General features: G+C 40.3%; 1 protein-coding gene across 3 annotated transcripts in view; it reads right to left on the reverse strand.

The window, feature by feature from the left end:
* Positions 1-860: 860 nt before the first annotated feature.
* The window catches only part of LOC121729906 (probable ubiquitin carboxyl-terminal hydrolase FAF), a 36,159-nt gene continuing 12,532 nt past the window's right edge, over positions 861-24,487 (reverse strand). The window contains exons 17-50 of one of the 3 annotated variants that reach the window (XM_042118604.1): positions 23,660-23,828; positions 22,943-23,189; positions 22,682-22,832; positions 21,738-21,857; positions 21,307-21,438; positions 21,134-21,232; positions 20,866-21,014; positions 20,638-20,751; positions 20,451-20,559; positions 20,213-20,363; positions 19,974-20,104; positions 19,650-19,871; positions 19,417-19,578; positions 19,113-19,332; positions 18,316-18,483; positions 18,083-18,150; positions 17,896-18,008; positions 17,634-17,807; positions 17,111-17,252; positions 16,574-16,727; positions 16,269-16,416; positions 15,785-15,905; positions 14,253-14,368; positions 14,000-14,159; positions 12,671-12,780; positions 12,479-12,562; positions 12,299-12,399; positions 5,245-5,453; positions 4,991-5,086; positions 4,579-4,751; positions 3,637-3,868; positions 3,238-3,441; positions 2,959-3,077; positions 861-2,552 (exon numbers count right to left, since the gene is read on the reverse strand). In XM_042118604.1, coding sequence (XP_041974538.1) covers positions 2,321-2,552; positions 2,959-3,077; positions 3,238-3,441; positions 3,637-3,868; positions 4,579-4,751; positions 4,991-5,086; positions 5,245-5,453; positions 12,299-12,399; positions 12,479-12,562; positions 12,671-12,780; positions 14,000-14,159; positions 14,253-14,368; positions 15,785-15,905; positions 16,269-16,416; positions 16,574-16,727; positions 17,111-17,252; positions 17,634-17,807; positions 17,896-18,008; positions 18,083-18,150; positions 18,316-18,483; positions 19,113-19,332; positions 19,417-19,578; positions 19,650-19,871; positions 19,974-20,104; positions 20,213-20,363; positions 20,451-20,559; positions 20,638-20,751; positions 20,866-21,014; positions 21,134-21,232; positions 21,307-21,438; positions 21,738-21,857; positions 22,682-22,832; positions 22,943-23,189; positions 23,660-23,828 — 5,100 coding nt within the window. In that variant the 3' untranslated portion in view covers positions 861-2,320. Of the gene's footprint in view, positions 2,553-2,958; positions 3,078-3,237; positions 3,442-3,636; positions 3,869-4,578; positions 4,752-4,990; positions 5,087-5,244; positions 5,454-12,298; positions 12,400-12,478; positions 12,563-12,670; positions 12,781-13,999; positions 14,160-14,252; positions 14,390-15,784; positions 15,906-16,268; positions 16,417-16,573; positions 16,728-17,110; positions 17,253-17,633; positions 17,808-17,895; positions 18,009-18,082; positions 18,151-18,315; positions 18,484-19,112; positions 19,333-19,416; positions 19,579-19,649; positions 19,872-19,973; positions 20,105-20,212; positions 20,364-20,450; positions 20,560-20,637; positions 20,752-20,865; positions 21,015-21,133; positions 21,233-21,306; positions 21,439-21,737; positions 21,858-22,681; positions 22,833-22,942; positions 23,190-23,659; positions 23,829-24,487 lie in introns of all 3 variants that reach the window. The other 2 variants (XM_042118603.1, XM_042118602.1) reach the window with 2 other exon arrangements.

Below are 24,487 nucleotides of genomic sequence, written 5' to 3' on the forward strand. Positions count from 1 at the left end.
TGATTCGATATTTTTAAACTATCGATTAATTTTTGTTAGGTAACTTCCGTACTATTGTCAATTATAATGTGTCACGCATATCATCATAAAACGCACAAACTATAGTATGAACATTTTATGTGTAAGTGAAGATTTTTACGCATTCCTTATATTGTTTAGTTTACTTGCTTTAACAAACTATTGCGATAAGAGCGGAAAACTATCTACTACAATAAGAGATGTAAACATAATGTCATCAGAACGTAATCGTATAAAAGAAATTAATTCGTAGGCTGACGGCGGACCTACGTTGTTTCGTGGGGTCATATTTAGGGGCATATTAGACTATCATTTATCTTGGATCATTTATATGATCATATATCTGATCCAATATAATTGACTATTATTTTGATCATATCTGTGTATTACACTATCATATTTCATTGATCCTATTTTACGTCATAATATGTGGTTGCAATGGCTAATGGAGAACGCTGACAGGTATTGACATCAGGGTTATTAGATCTTAGAGAATTCGATTTGTCAAAAGACATCGTCATTTTTAATATGGCTTGTTTTTTTGTTATTTCAGCAAGATTATGCAAGTATATAATTAGAAAAAGAATAACATTACATTATTTGAAATATATTAACGCACAAGAAATTAAAAACTCTTTTTTTATATTAAATAACTGGCGACACTTGTTTCTGTGACCGTATTGGATCTCTCAGCAAATGTCAAAAATCTATGATCAAGGAGAAAATGAACCATACTATGTCTATATTTCATTATCCAATATAATTGACTCATAGATCTATATATATAGATCTATGAGTCAATTATATTGGATATAATTGACTCATAGATCTATATACTCATAGATCCAAGATAAATGATAATCGAATATGCCCCATATGCCCGGGCCGCACCTGCGTAGTGCTTCGTGCTTAAAACGATACCATTGAACGATCTGCGTGCATCGTCCAATGATATCGTCTCATAGCACGAAGCTTTGTACGATAAACGCATGTGCGGCCGCGGCATTAGTGTTTACTGTTTAGTCAATGTTACTCGTGATATACCTGAAAGCATGTTTTAGAAGGTTCGTGACATAGTCACGGGAGCGCAGATGCGAAAGCCGCTGTTTTTTTTACAATTTCACCAGTATTAATTTTTACCAAGGCAAAATTATTATAATTTGATGTCATTGACTGGACAACACGAGTGTAAAAAGCTGTCTTATTATTACCAATATGGTGGCGTTAGTTTTTATTGTGACCACGAGCCATTGTTATGGTTCGTGGTATTAAGTCTTTAGTCGTGACTCGTGATATTATGTTGGCTATATTTGACATAACCTAATAAAATTACGTAGGTCTGTTATTTGCTTATGAATCGGTTTCTCCGAGAGAACTTTAAAGTTTACAATGTAACAAGACGACGTAACAAAAACCCCCACAACGCCTTATTTAATGTTTAAGTTGTCTTCGAGTTATTTCAAAGTAATCATTAATTACATAACAGTTTACATATAAACATAATTTACTGTATAAATATTATAAAACCGTGGTGATAACGAATGTTATCGGTTTTAAATAAAATCTATTTTACTATACAATAATTATTGTATCCGCAAGTCTTTAAGCTCATACAAAATTCGTTTCTCGGTTAATGTGGTTAATGGGGTAAGTGTTGTAAGCTTTTACTTTCACGAATATTTCAAATCAAGAAATAATAATATAGCAATAAATAAATTATCTATTCTCGTATTTAAAACGGCTTCGTTAAAAGTCACTAAAACAATTTATTTTTTAAAACGTACAGCTACAATCTCTTATAGATGTGGTTTTTGAAATTCATATATTAATGCTACTAATATTTACATTTCCCGTTTGCCTTCATATCAATATACCGAGTACAAAGCGAGCAAAAGCATCAACGATAAAAAAGTTACTCACTTTCGTCCTCCTATCGTCATAAATATTTTAATGCTACGCGTAAATACAAAACAATAGTACATCCTATCCGGTAAGTGATGAAGAGTCTCATTTCACAAAAGAAATAAATATTATTTTACTTTTAAAGCAAAACGTATTTTACAAAACTAATCAAAACAAACATCGCCGGACCGGAGCCGACCGGCCCGACGGCTCGCGAACGGCGGACGACGATTCTCTTTCCTCCCTTGCACGACGACCCGCGTCTCTCGCTCGGGCGGGGGCGCTCCTACCTTCCCGCTGGCTGCCCCGACCGGGACGCTGCGGGCGCCCCCGCCTCACCGTCCCCGGCGGCTCGGAAACTCAGCACAAAACAAAAGGCGGACTAGAGGCACATGCGTATTCAGAGGCCGGCGAGGGGGTCGCGCGGGTGCGGCGCGGGCGGGGCGGGGGGCGCGGGCGGCGCGGGGGGCGCCGGCGGGGCGAGGTGCAGGCGGCGCGGCGGGTCGTCGTCGTCGGGGTCGTCGTCGCCGTCGCCGCTGTCGTCGCCGCCCTCCCCGGACCCTGATCCCGACCCACCCTCCCGACCCTCCTCCTCCTCCTCTTCATCCTCCTCCGGACACAGCTGGTAAGCTCTGGAAATAAACAAACTAGGTTCGAGTCGAGTGTCATTGTTAATTTTGATATGGTCTATTCACGAGCAACTCTAGGTTATAGGTACCAACGGAAATACACTAATTAATTATACAGAGTGTAACAAAACTAAGTGATAATACTTTAAGGTGTGTAAGTGTTCCTTGTGGAGTTCTTGAAAGCAGCGCTGAAATACCACATTTTTTCACTTTTGTATGGGCAAGGGCCCGAGCGTCACGAGTTTCTCCATACAAAACTTTTCTTTTTATTACAGCACTGCTACTTTCACAGTCGGAACACGTACACACCCTAAAGTATTATCACTTAGTTTTGTTCCATATATCTATATTCTATGCTCTCACTATTAATAATACTTTTATTCTACTCCTGATAGCACAAAGTTCTTACTTTTCTAAAGTTTTTCGTGCCGAATTGCTTCGTTCTAGGAAATATCCGCTGGATGTTTCATTAGACGGGCCGGGTGGGGACCAAGTACCGTAGGAGCCGTATCCTCCTGGCCCATACTTCTGAAACAATAATAACATTACATTTTCTATTTCAACAAAAAAAGATCCTCATCCATCTTGTGTAAAGTGATTTTTGCAGGACACGCTGTTTTATACGTTTACTATATAGAAATTTTGCTTCTCGGCGATACGCTGAAGAATGTATAGACACGGTACGTACGCGGTCGAGTTCGTCCTGTAGCCAGGCGAGCAGCTGCCGCCATCGCCGGCGCGCGTCGGGCTGCGCGTGTAGCGCCCGCACGGCGAGCGGCGCGCGACACATCACGCCCACTAGCAGCTTGACGCACGCATACGCGCGCTTCTGATAGTGACCGCGCGCGCGCAGCGCCGTCTCTAGCAGCCCTGGCCGCTCTTCGGACACCCCCTGACGGACACATTATAATATGGTTGTGTATTTGGAAAAAAGTAATTGAAGTTTGAACCCTATCTCACCTTATTCATTTTGTTTTACTTCAACAGCATTTTTCTTTTACATAATATATCAAAATAAAATATAATCACTTACTATTATTATTGATGCGGATACATACTTCGTACTTTTTGTAAATTTTAGACTGACCTTTATTACGTTATGTATACGATGCTGCTGCCAGCTGTCTTCCATGAGCAGCAGCGCTGTGAGCGCGTCCGAATGCCGCCTCAACTCGTGGCAGTAGGCGTAGGCCATCTGCCACAGCAGCTCCGCGAGCGCCATACGTGACCAGCCGGCGTGCTCCCAACATAGGAATTGTAATAATCTTATTCCCTCCTCGCAGCCGCAACATTCTTCTGTTAATTTCTTCATATAGGTCCTATAATAATTAATTTTAACATTCTTATTTTCTATGTAAGGGAACATTTTGGCTTTCATATAAATACATTATATTAATATAAATACATAATATATGCACTGCTAACTAATGTTAAAAAAGGTAAGCTATTTAATATTTGCGACTTTAAAGCCCATGAAGATAAAAACAATCAACTTATTACACTTATGTGTATGCTGTACTCGGCGAAACATGGCGGTAGCGGTCAATGGTCATTGACTCTCAGTCAAAAACTTGTCTTTTTCTACAGGGTTTAACAAAAATAAGTGATAATACTTTAGAGTGTGTACGTGTTTCTTATAGAGAGCTCACTGTGAAAGTAGCAGCGCTGAAAGACCAAACATTTTTTTAACTTTCGGGGAAACTCGTGACGCTCGGGCTCTTGCCCATACAAAAGTGAAAAAAAAATTCGTCTTTCAGAGCTGCTACTTTCACAATGATCTCTCTACAAGTAACACGTACACACCCTAAAGTATTATCACTTATTTTTGCTACACACTGTGAGTATATTTAATTTTTTATATATTTTATTTTAATTTTTTTATATGTTATTTTATATTTTAATATATTAAATTGACAGTGAAGTGTCAGATGTTGTCAATCGCGGCTTTGTATAGAAAATGACAAGTTTTTGATAGGACAGTCAATGACCGCTACGCCATGTTTCGCCGAGTACAGTATAGATATTTTACCCGGTCCTATTGTAGAGCACGTCGGCGGCCTGCGGCGAGAGCACGGGGCGCGCGGCGGCGTGCGCGGGCGGCGGGTCGGCGTACGGGTTGGGCAGCGGCAGCGCGCCGTCCGCCGCGCCCGCTGACAGGCAGCGTGCGCTCACGTCACAGCACCGCACCAACGCGCACACCACCTGATCAAAATCAACGTTTAAAATGTAACTTAGCTTAGCTTTCCCACCACGTAGATTGTAGATGTTAATTATTATTTCTAGCTATTTGTTTCTTGTTTTGTTATGTTACAACTTACGATGCTTATGAGCGTATCTCGCCGATAAACTTTGGTTTGGCGAGATAATATTGTATTAGTATTTAGGTTTCTTTGAATAAATAAATATATTTTTAAATAATGTAAGGAAGAAACAATACATACCTGATGTAATTTAGCAGATTCCGGGTACTGATATTTACCCAGAGACGAACTAGAATCGTCCATACAAACTGACAGAACGATGTCCAAGATTTTTAACTGCAAAAGAAAACAATATTGAAATGTCAATAATTGATGTATAAAATTAGAAACATAATATAAAGCATATTAAAAAATATATAGAATTCGCAGGATTCTTATTACGGACAATGTATTCTATCGTTGTGGGATAAACTCATCCAAGTAAAGCGTCTTACCCTCAGCAGCTGGTGTTTCTCAGCGAGACCGAGCAGGGCGTACGCGTGGAAGAGGTTGAAGAGCAGCGGCAGGTGTCTGTGGTCGACGTGCGGCGCGTGCGCGGGCGCGGGGGCGGGCGGGGCGGCCAGCGCGCGCGCCGCACACACCACCTGGTCCGACAGCGATAACGCCTCCTCTCGCGACGCCCACGATCCGAAACCGCTGCTCACTGCCATGTCAGTTAACATTTGTTACAAACGTTATCCCACACATTAATTAGAGACCTATCGCGGCCCGCGGTTTCGCGTTCTGCGTTCACGTTTTGCGTTCTCATTCTGCGTTCAAGTTGTCAGTCACGCAGGAGAAATTCTGCTCTCTGTCTGATACATGGGTTTCAAACTAGTAGGGTGCGCCCTACTTTGGGGCGTAGGGTAATCCAAAGGGGGACGCGACGAGCGGCTTAAAAAAGAAATTCATAATTTCGCGCACTTTTAACTGTGAGCGATGGACTGCAACGGCGACAAGTCAAGACGCAATCACCGCGATTAATAAAGTGCAGGCCCAATATTTTCACTAATGGTCATTATTAAGTATATGTTGTACACGATTAATAAAGTCCATTTAAGTTTACATCGTTTGTTTTTTGTCCATTGTAGTTGTGTTGGGATAAGGGAGGCTTAGTATTTTAGCGTAAGCTTTAGGGAGGCGCACAGGGTAAAAGGTTAGGAACCCCTACAGGGCTAGCAAACAACAGTAGACATGGGAAAGAATCGACAGACAGATTTTATCGACAAAATGGCGCATTGTGTAACTGTCATTTTGTCTTGTCTAACTGTCACTTCGTCTATTCTTCCGTAGAAAGAAACCGTTTCTATGGTGACCACGCTACGCCAGCTGGTCTATTAGGTCCCTAACTGACTACATTGTGTTTTTTGTATGGGAGCCCCCCTTAATTTTTTATTTTATTTTCATATTATTATTAAATATTAAAGTACACAAATAACTAAGGACTTTGCGAAAGATCCAAGTACCTACCTGTTGCCATTATTGATATAGAGCAAAAAAGGCCAAAAAATCACGTTTGTTGTATGGAAGCCCCCCTTAAATATTAATTTTATTTTGTTTTTAGTATTTGTTGTTATAGCGGCAACAAATATACATAACCTGTGAAAATCTCAACTCGCTAGCTATTACCGTTTTTGAGTTAGAGCCTGGAGACAGACGGACAGACATCGAAGTCTCAGTAATAGGGTCCCGTTTTTACCCTTTGGGTACGGAATCCTAAAAATGAAAAATTGCTAAATGCTATGTTATTAATATAAAATTATAATATTAACTGTGAAATAGGAGTATAAAATTATAGTTACGAAAACATTTGAAAAATGTCAGATGCATGAAACGGAACTTATGCCAATAGAGATTGACTCTGTTGAATCAAAATCAAATCGATAAAAAAGGCGGCCATCTTAAATCGCCGGGGCCAATCTGAAAAGTCAGTACAAAATCGATAATTTCGATTGCAATTTTTTTACGAAGTGATTCGATATTTTTAATTTACTTATCGATTAATTTTTGTTAGGTAACTTCCCTACTATTGTCAAGTATTATGTGTCACGCATATTTTCAAAAAATATCCTTGATTATTGGATAAATTTTTATATTTGCATGTTTCACACACAAAATAAGCCGCTAAAGCCTAAAGGAATAAAAAGGATTAAAATGTTTTATTCCTATTACCCCGGCATTTCTAGAGTCAATTTATTTTCTCACTTTTTGCCATCAGATTCTGGTAGACCTATTATGGTTAGGACAACTAGGTGGGTCACCAGTCACCACTCACCTGGTTGTCTTTTTTTTTTTTTTTTTAAACGGGCTTTGGCCCACCACACATTCCCACCACTGTATCTCCTGTGTCGCCAGGATCGACAGCGGCATCCAACCACGAAAACCCTTTGATATGATCTCAGGGAGCCCGAGGGACATGCTAAAGCTGTCTTGGGACCCGCAACGAAATTAATCAGAAGAAAATAGGAGGAGTAGGAAGAATTCCAGATTCCCTCCCCAATATAAAGCGGGAGACAGCACAAAGTTGCAGTGACCGAAAGTCAAAGAACTGAAGGGGAGAAGCACCACGGGAATTTAACGTTAATAATAATAGTGACTACTATGCTACAGCTAAATTAATTTATTGTGTTAGACTGTTGCCAATAGTAATTGTGACAAAAACGCTTGAAGGCACGGAAGTTCCTAGCGCTGTCCACGAGATCACCGTAGTATGCGACACCAGATGTGCAGAGTAGGTTGTTTAGCATTGTAGTTCTTTCGTCCTGCCAGAGACTGCACTCCCAGAGAACATGATGAGCTGTTTGTACAAACATGTTGCCTTCGGTCGAGCACTCGCACATGGGTGATGCTACCAGATTAAATCCGTAGAGTTTGGCCTTAAAATTTCCATGACCGGTCAGGAATTGAGAAACGCAGTGATCAATATCCATCCAATGTTTGGATAGTCGTTCACGAATATTAGGGAAAAAATTATAAAGATGTCGCCCTTTGGTGGAACAGTCCCAACGCGTCTGCCATTCGGAGATTAGGCTTTGCAAAGAGTTTTCTAAAGGTTCAAACAATCTTGCTATTTTATTTTTATCGCGAGCGCTTAAAAAGAGCGGGTTGTCAATGTTTTTGTTATGATAGTACATTGTCGCACGACGCTGAATCTCAAGGTCAACGGGTAAAACTCCGGCTAACACGGGCAAGGCTTCGGTGCTTGTGGTTCTGTAAGCTTTGCACAAGAATATAAGAGCAAGACGTTGGCTTTGTAGCAACTTGCGACGAGCCGCGCCGATAGTTGCTCTGTCGGCCCACACGGGGGCCCCGTAGCAAATGCTACCAAGGTAAGTAGCAGTGTAAATTAATTTTAGGGTTTTGAATGAAAGGCCCCATGTCGAAGTAGATATTTTGGTAAAGGAGTAAAAGTTGCGTTTCGCTTTCTCACCGGTTTGAATTATATGTTCTAAAAATGTAAATTTATTTTCTAAGTAAAAACCAAGATAACAGAGCGACTGTTTGCGTTTAACGTTAATATTGTTAAGTTTAATGCTAGGGGAAGATATAAGGGAACCTTTTAAAAGAATTTGGTAAGTTTTTTGCGCGGCGAATTTCAGACGATTACGCTTACCCCAGTCAGATATTAAATTAAGACTACTGTTGGCTTTAGACTCAATTTCGGAACGCGAGTTTGCTTGAACGATAAGAAACCCGTCATCGGCGTAACCAACTAGTATACAAAGCGGTGGAAGTGGAAGACTTAACAAATCGTCGAATCCGATGTTCCATAATTTAGGCGAAATTACCGATCCTTGAGGGCAGCCGCACGTTAAATCTTTGACATGTGTACAATGTCCTAGACGAAGCTTAGTTTGACCGTTAGAAAAGTAAGAATGTATTATAGAATAAATATAGCAGTAACACCCTCGATTTTTTAGTTTTAATAGCACCATCGGCCACCAGGCATGGTCGAAGGCCCCGGAAATATCTAATGAAATAGCGACCACGTATTTAGTTTCCGACAAATTAACTATTTTTCTTACTTCTAACGCCGCGTCCACAGTCGATTTCCCGGCGGTGAAACCGAACTGGTGGCTATGGAATTTAGGGCCACCGGGTAGCAGGCGAGGTACGATGAGACGTTCTAGTAATTTACCTAAGCAAGGCAGTAACGTTATCGGACGGTAAGATTTTGGGTCGTCAGGAGGTTTGTTTCCCGCTTTAGGTATTAATTTTATGCAACCGGAACGCCAAATTTTTGGAAATATACCTTCTGCGATACATCTGTTGTAAACATATAGAATCGATGAATTGGCCGCTAAACACGCTTGCTTTATCATAATATTCGATATTTTATCCTCGCCCGCAGATTTTTTTATAGGCAAAAGGTTTACTATTTTAATAAACTCCTCCGGGGTTGGTACATCTGAGACCGGTGTATGAATGGGGTCTAACATTCTACTCCTAATGTCGCGATGGTGTTCATCATCCAAGGAGGGCTCGTCGTCTGGGATGAGAACGTTTAGATATGCCTTCGCCGTTTCCTCTAAACTACAAGTGTAAGAGTTGTTAATTTTAATATTTGAGAAAAAGTTTGGCTCATTACTACTACTGGGTTTAAGCTCGTGATATAAAGAGGACCAGGGACCCTCTTTATCCAGTCTATTCGCGGCATTCTTCAGCATATTATTTTTCGCTAATGTAACGGCAGCGCGATAACGTGACCTTGAAATGCGTAGGTTATTTAAACTAATTATGTAATTATCATCCGAACGGTCGTGGCCAGATTTACGAAGATTATTAATTTTGCGCCTGGCCCTTCTAAATTCCCGACGAAGATTAAGAAGATTACTGTTCCACCATTTACAGTTGTGAACTTTTTTAAGAGGTCTACGACCCAAGGCTACATCGGCACAGTAAACAAATGTGTTTGACATAATTTCCGCGCACTCATTGACGTTTAAATCCGGCCGAGTGAAGTCTCCGGCATGAGCGGTAATGAGGGAGCGGAATAATTTCCAATCGCCGTTCTTAACATTGTATTTATAGTCATTAGAATTGACTACGGTATCACTCGGGACCGCACGAGAAAACTCGTACACCAGTAAGCGGTGATCACTACATGACGCATCGGGAAGGACACGCCAATTCCTAATCTGGACGTACGCGCTAGATAGCGTGACGTCAATCGACGATTCGCCCGTTGGGCTACTATAGGTAGGTGGTGCATCGGGGGTGTTGTGAATATGGAGGTTAAACTCCGCAATAAAGTCTTCTACAGCGGTACGTCGGTCGCGGTCAGTGTACCTAAGCTGGCCGTGCCATAAGGGCGAGGATGCATTGACGTCGGCGCCAATAATAATTTTATTACCCGCGAGAGATTGTAATACGCGGCGAAGTTGATGTAAATGTGGACTTACGGAGTCCGAGTACTGAAAATAGCAGCTTACAACGTAAAATCTAAACTGAGAAGACGAGACCTCGGCTACCGCACAGTGCGACGTCGAAAGGTTAGTTAAGGCCGTGACTGAAAATCTAGACTGAGGTGTGTAAATACCCGCGCGAGCTAGGTTATTAATTTGTACTATCTTCGACCGTAGCGACGCGAGTTGATATTGCTCCTGTACGAGCACCAAGTCTAAATTGTAATCGGAAACCAACTTTTCTAATTCTATCGTTGCGTGCTTATTATTGTGGAGGTTTAACTGTCCTATATTTAAACTATCCATACCGAGTCGTTAAAATAAGTTGCTCCATTTTAGACTTATACGTAGGACAATCTGGGGAGCCTGTGGGGTGGTCGGTCGGTTTTTTATATCGCAAACAACTACCGCAAACCGGCTTAAAGTCGTCTTTATCTTTTTTTGGGCAGCTATCCGAGCTATGACCTTCAGCGCAATGTTTACAGCATGGCTTTGTGTCACGACAGAATTTAGCGGTGTGCCCATACTGTTGACAGTTAGCGCAGCGCACGAGTTCGACGTCATCTACAAAGCGACACATCGCCCAGTCGATAAAAAGTTTTTCTTTTGTTTCGATGAGGTGTTGACGCACTTTAGGGTCTAGTTCGATACCTATCCATTTACGGTTATTGTATTCTTTGTTTAAAATACGACGTCTTACTATTTTTGTCGAACTCATGAATTGATCTTGTGTCACATTAATTTCGCCGTTTACGTTTTGGTTGTACAGGGATAATAGAAAATTATCGTCTGTAATGTGTTGTGGAACATCTTTGATGAGGATGCGCGGGCTACGCCCCTTGGGTGTCTCGAGACGGAGGCCGGCAGATTTTAGCGCTTCGACTGACTTTAATTTTTTAACTTGCGACTCGCTCGTGAGGCGCAGAAGCACGCCCGAATTAGCTGTTTTCTTAACGCCGTGAAATTGAAAACCGTCGGCCGGGTTTATGACCTTCATCAAAGCCTTCTTGGTCTCAGTTGCCGATTTTAATTCCGCCGATTTTTCTTGCGTGGGGTAGGCTATAACACATGGGAGTGGTTTACGTGTCTCGACGGGGGGAACCGATTTCGCGAGTTTCAGTTTGAGGGCCTCGGAATAAGAGACCGGAGTCGCCGCGGGGGCCGGTTTCACGACCTGATTAAGTTTAACGGATAGTAAATCTCGCTCCAAATTCGCGACTTTGGTTTCAAGTGACGAGTTTTTAATGGCAAGAAGAGAAACTATGGTTGTCAGTTTTTGTGTTAAGTTCATTATATCGGATTTATTGGCAAAGTTATTGCGCCTCGAGACAGTGTCGTTAGCGAATTCGTTAATTTTTCCCAAGTAGGAGGACGCTTCACGGACTAACTCGCAGTAATTAAACGAATCATCGACTGCGCTGCTAGTGTCTAATAATGAAATTACCGGGGACTGCGGTTCGTCCCTTATGGGTTGGTGACGTTTTTCGACTGGTGACACGGATGAAGGCGATAGTTGGGACAGCAAACGTTTGCCGGTTGAAGTTGGCGGGGAACGAGGTATGCCGTCCCTTCTTTCAAATGGGTTGGTATTTTTATCTGGCGGCATGTTATTATGGCTAGACATTATGTCTTGTTTTCAAAGTTAACAACAACAATAACACTATTTATGACCAGCTGATCGCAAGGCCGGGCGCCCGGCGCAGCGCGCGCGGTACCGACGATACAATATTTTTACCTACCTACAATTCCTTACTGTTAAAAATGAACAAAGGAAATTACTTACCGAGTTTAAATCCAATAAAATACGGGCAAATGTGTTCAAAAACTTACAGTAAACGTAGATTACACCGTTACCTAGCTTTTTACACACACTCAGCACGCAGTTAACGATTTTAACCACCGAAAACGATTTTAATTCCCGGAGCGCACGTCAGACGATGTTAACCGTACCGAGTTCGCGGAGGGAGGTCACCTGGTTGTCTGAAAACTGTCATCTTTCAACTTAAGTTTCTGGCGATTGACAAAGGTAACACAGAGATCACAGGCCAGATATTCTTATGTCCAGACCCCAGACCAAATAAATTCCAATATAATTATAGCAAACCTGGAGGATCTTGCACGGAGAAGTGGGCAAGAAAGACGATTATCTTCATGAAAACCATCCTCACTTCGGCCGATGGGCATGCAAGTAGATAATCGTATAATCTGTAAAAAAATTGACGAGTTATATTCCATTATAAAAAAGTGCTTACATACTTGCAATGGTGCATGGTGCAATAAATACCTGTGAGGATGCTTGAACAAATCTGAGGCAAACCACGCCCTGACTGCTTGGGAGCATCTCAAGTGTTGACACAATATGTCGTGCCTACAACAAACATTAGTGTTTGTACGTACATCATTCTCTTTTATTGCATTTTAATAATAAAATCTTGAAAGAAAAATATTTTATTTTTTAAAATTATTTAGCTCTTACCAATCTGACGCAGGTCCTCGTAACGTTTTCTTAGTGTGAAAACCAACTTGGAATAAGAATTTAGAAGCTAACTGAACTGCCAGCATCGACATTTCCTCATGTTCCGGTCCCTAAAATTAAGGCTTAAATTACAACAACAGTTTTACAATTCATTATAATTTTTATTTACTGATGAATATTTTAATGAAACATAAAATAGATGCATACTGCATACATAATAACAGATTGATTAATCAACAATATCAGAATGCTGTTTAAGATTTTTTTTTTCCATCCTACTAATATTATAAAGGCGAAAGTTTGTTTGGATGTATAGATGTGTGGATGAATGGATGTTTGTTACTCTTTCACGCAAAAACTACTGAATGAATCTTAATGAAACTTTACAATAATATAGCTTATACATCAGAATAACACATAGGCTACAATTTTAACCGACTTTCAAAATGGGGGAGGTGTTATGTTCGTTTTTTTATATGAATCAACGATTACTCCGCCGTTTGTGAATCAATTTTCAAAATTTTTCTTTTGGCGTACAGAGTATCATCCCAATTTGGTACTATTCTTGCAAAAGTGGTGATCTGATGCTGGGAGCCATGGGTAATCGTGGGAACTCCTCAAAATTTATATGGAAACATGTGGTGACTTCGGTTTCGTGAGAAGTAGTCGAAGCATATGCTACCAACAAGTAAGATTTTGCACCAAGGTATACCATGATTGGGTTGGGAAGTTGCTGAGAGAACTCCGGATTCCTTATACATGCAAGTTTGGGAGTTTCGGCATCGTTTTAAGAACGGAAAGCATATGCTACTATGTAAATTACATTCAACATCATCACCACTATCACTTTATATGCATCCCATGATTATGAGCCTATTATGACTCTATTATTGGTAGTTTGGTACCTACTTTTCATAGTCATTTAGGGCAAGATTCGATTTTGTCAAGCGATTTAAAAAATGTTTGTTTGATTGAACACGCTAATCTCAGAAACTATTGGTCCGATAAAAAAAATATTTCAGTGTTAGATAGCTCATTTATCAAAGAAGGCTATAGGCTATTTTATCACGCTAAAACTAATAGGACCGAAGAAACGCAGGAAATGTTGTTAAAACGGAAAATTATTAGAAAGGGTTTATCTCACGAACTACTGAAGCAATTTTATATGTTATTTGGCACAGATATAGAGTAGACTACGTAAAGAGACATCAGCTATTTTGTTGCGAAAAAATGTACGATTTCCGTAAAATTCCTAATTTAAGCGGGCGAAGCCGCGCGGGACATCTAGTTATTTATACAAAACATGAAATACCAATACAATGCACTCACCCACACGGCACTCTGCGACCCCGGTAACACTTGCAGCCTCATACAACATAGTTTCTTCATGAAATTAAAATGTTCTAAACTAAATTGATCTTGATTATGCGAAAATGCAATATTACTTCGGCGAACAGAATTCCAAATAGGCTTCGGTATTGAGCTTTCGCTGCAAAATAAATACGTAACGTAAAGAAATCATGACATGTACTGCTGTAGTCTGTAGAGTACAAAATATAATATACTAAGAAGTACTGCTTACTTTAAAGTCAAACTATTCATGCTCTGTTCCAGACCAGAATCTTCTATGGTGTCCTTTCTCGTGTAAAACAGCATGTACGCATTCCACCATCTCTTCTGTCGTTTGTATGACACCCTCTTTACCGTCGAATCGAACACCTAAGACAATATGCTAAATAACTTTTCACAATAAACGCCAAATATAGGAGGTCGTAATATTTGACAATAATTCTTACATAATACATAATATTAGTGTTTAAGACTTTTAAGAGCCCCAGCCAAAATAAGTTCGTGTTTCAAATAAATTGATGCCTTTATGTCTTGTTTACATGATCAAAAATAGACTAACATTCGCAAGCATGTAAAACGCACGCAAACGCGCACATAACATGTATACGCCTACACGCCTTTAACTAACGTTAAAATATTTTGTTTGATGTTCAAATAACGTGGGGCTGACATGCCATGTATGGTAAAAGCCCTTTATTTTATTTTGGGCCGCGCTAAATGTCAAGCGCCATTCCGTCAAGCGCCATAAGGCCCAAGTGGGCCGCGCTCTTCATTCGATTATATTTCGTATTTCGCTGATTTAGAGACTACTTTTGTATGAAGAAGTTTGGTTAGTTACGATCTATGATACATTTGCCACATTCTGAATGCAAAATATTATACAATCTGTGGTCGACGAATATTTTTCAGTCATTTGAAAATCGTAAATTTTTTCGTGTTTGTTCTGCAGTGTTGTGTAATTTGTTTGAAATAATGGATTGATTTAACAAATGTAAGTAGAAAAATAGTTAAATTTACTAATAATAAGTAGATTTAGATAATCATTTGAAAGTTTAATCGTAAAAACTTCTAGAAGTTCAAAAAATAAACCAAATTTTCGAGTGTAACCTAGGTTACACTCGAAAATTTGGTTTATTTTTTGGTGATTTGGACGTGATTTGCTTCATATATTTGTAAATTAATTACGTAAAACGCTTATACAAGTTATTACACAATGTCTCCAAGACAATTTATATCAATATTATGCATTACGTTTCTACACAATTGAGAATAAAAGTTCACAGGCAACGGCTATTTTCTGCCGGCCGCGCCATTTTGAACTTTATTTGTATAGCACTAATGACGAAGTTTGCTTGTGGGTTATACGAACCCGGTTTTTTTGGGTCGTAAAACACGGCTGTTTTTATAAACAATTCAAGATGTTTCGATGAATTGTTGATACAAGGGTTTAATATTAGGGTTCCGTCGTGTAGATTATAACAAAATATTGTTTAATTTGTAATCAAAGGGTCAGAAAAATAATTTTCAAAGTACATACTGTGAAAAGAATATTAAATCAGACTAAATACTATAATTATAATGGCTTGATAGATAGAAAATTTAACATAGCTGTTAATGTATTTCACAGAAACATGAAATGTGGGTTGGATGTAAAAATATTACATTATTTGTAAAAAAGGGGCGGGGCCGGGCGCCATTTTTTTTTTGGATTTCTATTTTTGACAGATTTTTGCCGTGTGTCCAATGGATAAAGACAATGTGCACCTCGCCCATGTACTCGCCGCCGAAGCACTGCGCCTTCATCTCGTCGTCGTCGTGCATCGCGCACTCCGACACGTCGCCGTCGTCCAGCTTCACCCAGCGGCCGGTCTCGCTGCCGTTATCTCTGTAATACACTCAACGCTCATTTTTCAAACGTCAAATACCTACTCTTCGGGTAATCTGTCGTCTCGACGTATTGATGCCGGACCTTTGTTTACCGGACTTTAATTGGTGAATCATGTCAAGTCCAGCCTCCAGGTCGACGTTGACTCGACATAACGTGACACACGTTTGTCTGTCTGTTACGTCTTCACGCCAAAACCATGGAACCGATTTTGCTTGAAATTTGCTATGGAGATAATTGAGTCCCGGCAAAGGACATGGGGATGCTTGTTATCCCGAAAAAATGAACGGTTCCCCTGCGATAAACTAATTTTGGTGCAACGGAGTTGCAGGCGTCATCTAGTTACAGTTTATACCAACGTACCTCAGCAGCACATACGAGTAGTAGTGTCCGCCGGACGCCTGTCCCGAGTGCACGACGATGCCGCTGAGCTTGTAGTGCGTCTCAGACGAGCGCTCGGCGCTGTCCTCGCACAGCGACGCGTCGCCCTCAGCCCGCGCCAGACCCCACGCTACACAATACCGTCATGTTGCATATAAAAAGTATACCAAAATTTCATGGCTCCTCACTATATATTTACAAATTTATTGTTCATTTTATTTTTTTATGTAGTGTACCTACATATATATTGGACAATTTATCTTTTTGAAAAAGGAACAGTAAATTACCTGTATAAGGCTCGACATCTAACTCCCGAGGAAACTCAAAGTAATCATTAAATTTTATGGCACAGACTTTTTCAAAGTCATATTCGAATCTCTTCAGTTGTATCACTAGTACCGGTGGTAATTTATTCAAGCACAGCCTCTTCACAGTAACTACCTGTAATTTTAAATGAAAGTTACATATGGGTGGCCACTTCAAACATCTTACTATACATCGAAGGAATTGATTTAGGCTACGTTTCCACTGAAGCGGAGCGGAGCTTAGCGGTGCCCGAATTGACCAATCGTGCTATTCCAGCGGAATGACAGCGAAGATTTCGAGCACGGTGATTGGTCAATTCGGCACCGCTAAGCTCCGCTCCGCTTCAGTGGAAACGCAGCCTTAAGATCGATGGCGGACATTTGGTCGGGTTAAGACAATTTAATGTTACAGATCTGTCTGCTGGGTTAGACATAACGCGTACATATGACGTAGGCCTGCTTATGAATTAACTTAGTGAAGTTACTGATAGTGCCAAATGTTTCTCGACGTGTATGTACCTTCTTACTACATTTATCACAGTAATACGCGTCCGCTCCCTCGAGCAGCTCGCCCCGCACGTACGCCTCCAACGACTCCTGAAGCCTCGACATATTCCGTATGTCTAGTGATACTACGCTAAATGGCTCCTCCTTACAATACCTAAAAGCAAACGAGACAAATAAGCCGCAAGGCCAAAATATACATCTGCCATTTAAACAAAAAAAAAATTTAGAGGTGTCAAGGGACACCCGGATGGAACGAAGTTGCTTTCTATGAGAGAGAGAGAGAGAGAGAGAAAGAGAGACAGACAGAAAAACACGCGCACGCCGCACGGCTTACAAAAAAATGTCGTTACAACTTTTGTTCTTAATTTTTTCCGTCAAGCCCCCTTTCGCAACGCGCGATAAGGAACTTCGCCCCAAATACATTTTAAACATAATAGTATTTCGACTACTCTATGTCGAACTTCATTGTTAAAATTAAAATATTATTCCAACAAAAATAAATCAAAAGCAATGGCAATACAACAATAATAGTTACCTATGTGGGCAGCCCTTACAAATTTTCTGATCAGAATAGGTACCTCCCATGGTTTTGGCCATTAATTGCTCTTGACCTAAGGATTTTAACGCTTCGTCCAGTGATTCCACTAAAGACATGAAAAATTCTACGGCATCTTGCTGCTCCCGTAAGTTCACTGGCTCCCCTTGTAATCTAAAAACAGGGCATGATAACAACAGATTATATAAAAGATATTGTGAAACATAAACATAGGAAATTCGAATGAACGGCAAATATTCACCTGAAATGAGCCCACAATCCTCGTGGTACGTAATATTGAAGCTTACTATAATGTAAATGAGCAAATATGGCTTGAACTTGTTTCAGTATTGTGATGTTGTAATCACCGTTGCTCTGTAATAAAATAAAAAAACAAAGTTTCATACAATACTTCGTACGGCTGACGTGACTTTAGATAATTTACATACCTCATTGTTTTCTACAATATTATGATGCATTTCACCGGAAAAATCTTCATTCGGATCATTGGCTGCACCTACAGACATTTTAAGCATATAAATACTATTTATATTTCGTTCATGTCTAAATTAAATCAATTGAGCAGTGCGGCAGCAATTCTAGGCATCGATAAAAATAGACTCCTCCTGCACACATAAGCAGGTTGCCTATTGGCCATGGTGAGATGGTGGGCGGGACGTACCCTGCACGGTGAGCAGTGCGGCGCGGACAGCGCGCACGCAGTACAGCTGCTGCAGTACGGAGTTCATGTAGCACGTGGCGCCGGCGTTCTTCAGCCCGACCAGCCCCGCCGGCGGCCGCGGACCCACGCACGGCATGTACTCCCACTCAGGCAGCGACATGTTCTTATCTATACCAGTCATAACAAGTTTATATAATAACTGGCTGTCCCGGCAAATGTTTCTTTGCCATAATATAAAGTATTTCGCCCGTATTGTTTTATTGAAATGACTAAATAAGTATGTCACCATGGCAACGTCCATCGCTATCCCGTCACACAAACAATGGTCGCCGTCAGTCTCGTGTTGTAATAATTTACTATTATTTATTCAACAAATGCTTTTACTTTTTATCAATATAAAAAGTACCCAGTAGCCGATTCTCAGACCCACTGAATATGCATATAAAATTAGGTTAAAATTAGTAAAGCCGTTTCGGAGGAGTACGCGGCCTAACATTGTGACACGAGGATTTTATAAGTGTTTTATAATGAGTAATTTGTTGTAATTGGTATTTTATTTTTAGTAGACGAAATGGATTATTTTTCAAGTAACACTGAAAATAATCCATTTCGATATGATTATTCTTATAATATGAAAACTAAGGGGCAAAGTATTTAAAAAATGTTTAAATACTTTCCCCCATACTAAAAATGTTGTCACTTTACAAATGAGCCATACAAAGACGAGCAGATCTTGTTTACATATTCGTTTAAATATTTTTATAAGTAGTATTAAAAATGTTTGTATAAACATTTACCGCTATAGAACATCTGCTCCAACAGACGTGCGAGCACGGCCATGTTGGGCACGCAGGCGTGCACCAGCGACAGCAGTAGGTCAGCGGCGGCGGCGGCGGCGCCCTGCGTGCGACACAGCGGCGCCGCCAGCGCCTCGGCCTCCGAGCTTTCGTTACCACGATCGATGCCCATGCGCGACCACGCCCACGAATACGGCCATAGAAATTCCGTCGCTATTTCCTAAAAAAATATACATGATAAAAAAAGGTACTGTAACTTTTATGTAGCTATTAGTACAAAATGGAATGGAATAATTATAAATACCTTTATTAAACCAGAGTCCTTGTGATCGGGATGGGCTCCGTACTGATATTTCACTTGGGCTGGTACATGAGTGAATAAGTCTTTCGTGAGGTTAAGATGACCCTCCAGCAGCGTATCATCTAGGGTCGCAGGATTGGCTCGAACCGCACGAAGCCAAGCAACCTATGAAAATAATAAATAGCTTATTCTACTACAAAAAGGGCAAAAAAGATGTTGTAAATATGTAAATATACCTCGATGGCAAGGTCGTGTATCGTTCTTGCGGTGGGACCCGCTAGCGCCACCAAGCGGCACAACAACTGCAGAAATTGCTGCGCGTGAGCTGCGTGCGCTTGTAGGCGGGGCGACGCAGCCGCTCCCCCCGCTCCGCCCAATGCCGTGAGTGCACCGCGCGCGCCGCCACCGCCGCCCCACGCGCACATCGCAAGCAGCTGCTCAGCGCAGGACACCCGAATCTAAAGAGGTTTAAAGAAGTTTTAAGAAGTGCAAGTAACAAAAGAAAAGCTCATTGCATAAATAATTATATTCCTTAGGATTTTAAGGAATAATTATATCACCTGAGGATTTGGGCATTCGATCATGAGGTATAGCGCAGTCTCTTGCCACCAAGACTCGTGAATTAGCGCCTCCAAGTGCCCTCCACCCAGAGCCATACAAATCGTCACCACTTCCATACATTCTCGAACCACTATAAATAAAAAATAACATGACAAATTAGTTTGCGTCTTATTTCTTGTGTTAAAGTTGAAAAAAAAAAACACATTAAGATTAATATATTATTATGTTATATACTGACGAGTGACGTCATCAGCGTGTACTAGGCCGGGCTGGTCGGGGCGCGCCACAGAGTGCGACAGTGCGTACAGCGCCCGCACGGTCGCCGTCGTGGGCACGCGCCACCACACCAACGACGACACAGAAGAACTATCCTCTTCGCTTGTTACCATCTGTAGGATTGGATCAATAGTTTATGTTTAGATTTAAAAAAAAAATGTCTTTCGTAAATAGATTACAAAGAAATTATGTTATTTTACCTGTTCACCGAGAGCGTTTGCCAACTTCTCGGCGATCGCCTTAACAATAAGTTCGCAGTTATGATTTGGAACCGTCTGCAGTGCCTCTCTCAATATTGTTACGTCCATTCTAAAAATAGAAGTCATTAAAGTAAGAAAATAAAGAACGTAAAAATATTCCTTGTGCATATAAAGGCATTATACATACCTAAACTCCTTATCAACATTTGAATCTGAACCATCAGGTGCTAGTATTTCGAAAAGATGTCCCAAAGTATACAGCACTAATTTAGCTAATCTCACAAGAGCTAAATATCCAACCCTGAAAATATAACGTACATTTCACGTTTTTAAAATATTAAACTGAAAGTCTACTTTAGCATATAATAATAAGCTTTTAAGTTCAAATGATAATGATAAATTAATTTTGAATTACCTTCTCGTATGAGGTGCAGCACCTTTTAAAAATTCGCTGTCCGATAAACATTGCACTAGAAGTGGTGCCTTTTTAACACAAGCTAACTGGAAACTGCGGCTACGCTCGAGTTTTGTATCTGAAGACGGCAATACCATGCTGTACAGCACCTAACGAACATTCAATAATATTACTAACTTATGAGCAAAAATATCCGTTCAGTCAAACATTGAATTTTTGAAAGTCAGTTAAAAATATTAGGAGATTTTTGACGGTAAATGCCACATACCTGAATATTATAAGCAACCGCTGGCGGTGCGGGTCCATACAACATATCCTTCAGTTTTACATCATCTCGACTTAGCAACGCTTCAGTTAACTTCTCTACCTAAAAAAACTGTATTCATATTACATCATATTTATTTAAAGACAAAAAAGTATTAAGACAGAAGATTTACCCACAGTTTGCTTGTGGCTGGGACATATTTGGGAGAGAAGATGTGCCGCCTCAGTCAGTTGAGCGTGCCCCTTTGTGATGCCCAAATGTTCCAGTTCCAGGATGAAAGGCAAATACCACGAGCCTTGGGCGAAGATCTGAAAGGGTTATTGTTTACTTTGATAAAATGAACTGTTAGTATTATGTTTTATTTTTTGTATTTTCTTGGCTCATTATAATGAAATAAGTTGCAATATAACAACAACTGCGGACTACGACACGATTTTAGTTTCTCAATGAATAATGTCGTAATATTCCTTTTTTATATTATTTTAGAGAATAACAAACGCATAGCATAACAAACGATGCGTCAAATATTTATAAACAAATATTAAAAGAAACTATCAATAAAGTATATCAGTATCATTATAATCAGCAGTTGGGACACACAACTCACCACTCCGGGCAGCGCGTGTTCGGGCGTAGGCGCGAGCGGCGGCGAGGACGTACTGGAGTCGCTGGTGGACTCGTTGGATGACCCGCACCCGCCGCTGCCGCATACCTGGCCGTCGTAGACCTGACAAACAGACACGATTTTGTTATTTGATAATTTATGCATATACTTCGGGACAAAACGGAGCACAATCGAAAATCTCGCTATTGAAATGACTATAGTGGGCTTTGGCCTGACTGAGCAGAGCACCCTGCTCGATCGGAAGATCTTCCTTTGAGATGGGTTTGCCCGCAATTACCAACTTTTAAAAAAGTCGCTTACGAATGCACTAGCCTCCGGAATTGGGCCTCTTTATAGTCAACTAGACGTTCCGCGCGGCTTCGCCCGCGTAAAATAGATATTTCACAGACAAATTATTCCACAAAAAATAGCCTATGATCCTTAACGTAGTCTACTTCTTATCTGTGCCAGATAACAGAAAAAATGCTCCAGTAGTCGTGAGATCAGCCCTTTTAAATAATTTCCCCCGTTTTATCCACATTTTCCTCTATTTCTTCGCTCGTACTGGTCATAGCGTGATAAAATATAGCTTATAGCCTTCCTCAATAAATGGGTTATCTAACACTGAAATGATTTTTCAAATCGGACGTAGTTCCTGAGAGTAGAGTTCAAATAAGCCCTTTCAAATAATTTCTCCCCATTTTTTCCACATTTTCCTGTATTTCTTCGCTCCTATTAGTCTTAGCGTGTTAAAATATAGCCTTCCTCGATAAATGGGCTATCTAACGCTGAAAGAATTTTTCAAATCGGACCAGTAGTTGCTGAGATTAGCGCGTTCAAACAAACAAACTCTTCCGCTTTATAATATTAGTATAGATATATCATGTGTATTGCTTATAAATTATAATAGCAAGCAAAAACTGTTACACGACCATGCCATTTCTCACCTTCGCTATGATAACAGTTTTATCTCTCAGAGGTATCTGTGAGAGTATTTTTCGATCATGACTGGAATCTAGGAGCTCGCCGTTAACTATAAGTTCTAATTTATTTATGTACATTTCTAATTTAATGTTACTCTCCGCTGTACACTTTAACCTGTAAAAAGATTTTTTTATAAATATCACCATAATATTTACAAGGAATATGAACTGATAGGTTTTTATGCATGTGAATTTAAAATTGAATAATTAAGTTAATTTTGTTACCTCCTTTGAATCGCAGTTCTTAACGAATGTAAGGTCTCATTCGAATGAGATAATAGCTCAATATCATCGATCTGCCTTTGCCCAGTTTGGAAATTGAATCTCACTATAATTGTACACTGCCGGCCTCTGCCGGATCTATATATAGGAAGAATTTGTCTGTCGGCCGAAAAACGTCGATCGCATTCATTAATGTATTCCTGTATGGCACGAATTACCCTGCACATTCTTGTACAACTTTCTGTTGCATCTGAAACAATAATGAATATAATTTTAACACATGTCACAACTCACAAGTCACAACTTGTATTACGCAATCTATTCTTAATAATAATAATATAATATCTATGGACGCTTCACATCACATCTGTCTGGCCCCGTGCTAAGTATCTAAAGGGCTTGTGTTACAGATACCAGACAACGGAAATATATTTAATAATTTTATATTTATACTATACATTTTTATTATATCATACACATATTTAATATACGTCCAGAACATTGAAAACTTTTTTGTTCCGTCGGCGGGATTGGAACCCGCGACCCCCGGCTTGAGCTACCAACGCGCTCACCACTGAGCCACAGAGGTCATTCTTGGCGACACTATCTCTTTTTTTGTAACTCACAACAGTTTACAAGAACAGGAGGAGGATGTAATACTATGTAATCGAAACATTATCGAATACATCCGCTCCCCCCACAGATAAGGTGCGTACATACCGGGCGCGGCGGCGGCGTCGTGCTGTAGGCGCTGTGTGCGCGCGCAGCACTGCGTGAGGAACGCCTCATGGTGCTGCGTCGGCGGCAGCTGCGGGCCGGTACACGTGCACACCTCGCGCAGCAACTCGATGCCGCGCGCCGATATCTCGTCGTCGCACTCTGTTATTACCTGCACACGACCAAGTACGCGACTATAGGCAAAACGTCAAAAGACTAACTCGTCGACGCCAAGTACTAAGGGCGCTTTAAAAATTGGATCATACAAAAGTCTAACAAACTTTAACTTTCAAACCATTTCACTTGAGATATTGAATGATTATTGATTACTAAACTTTAATTTAATAAAGACTTTGACGTAAACGCCAAAACATTTTCTGTCATTGAATGAGTAATCATTGAATGTCTCTGAGTGCGGCTGTTATAGGTCTACCAGAATCTGATGGCAAAAAGTGACAAAATAAATCGACTACATTTTGATACTTTTTTTCCTTTTAGCGGCTTATTCTGTGTGTGAAACATGCAATTAATATAAAAATTTATCCAATAATCAAGGATATTTTTTGAAAATCTGCCGTCAAAAGGTGTATGAAGATTTTGGCCGACCTACTTTCGCTAAATGTGTTTTTTCGCGTTCACGAATATTTTTTTCAAAAATGGATAGCTAACATCAATACTAACAAAAAATAATCTTAGACAAAACCACGTAAAGAGTCACATTTCGAAGATATGAGCTGCTAAAGTTTTACCAATTTAAGATATTGCAACTTTGGCAGCTCAAATTTTCGAAATGTGACACCTTACGAGGTTTTGTCCAAGATTATTTTTTGT

The sequence above is a fragment of the Aricia agestis genome, chromosome 8, assembly GCF_905147365.1.
Source record: "Aricia agestis chromosome 8, ilAriAges1.1, whole genome shotgun sequence".
In the NCBI taxonomy this organism is placed as follows: Eukaryota; Metazoa; Arthropoda; class Insecta; order Lepidoptera; family Lycaenidae; genus Aricia; species Aricia agestis.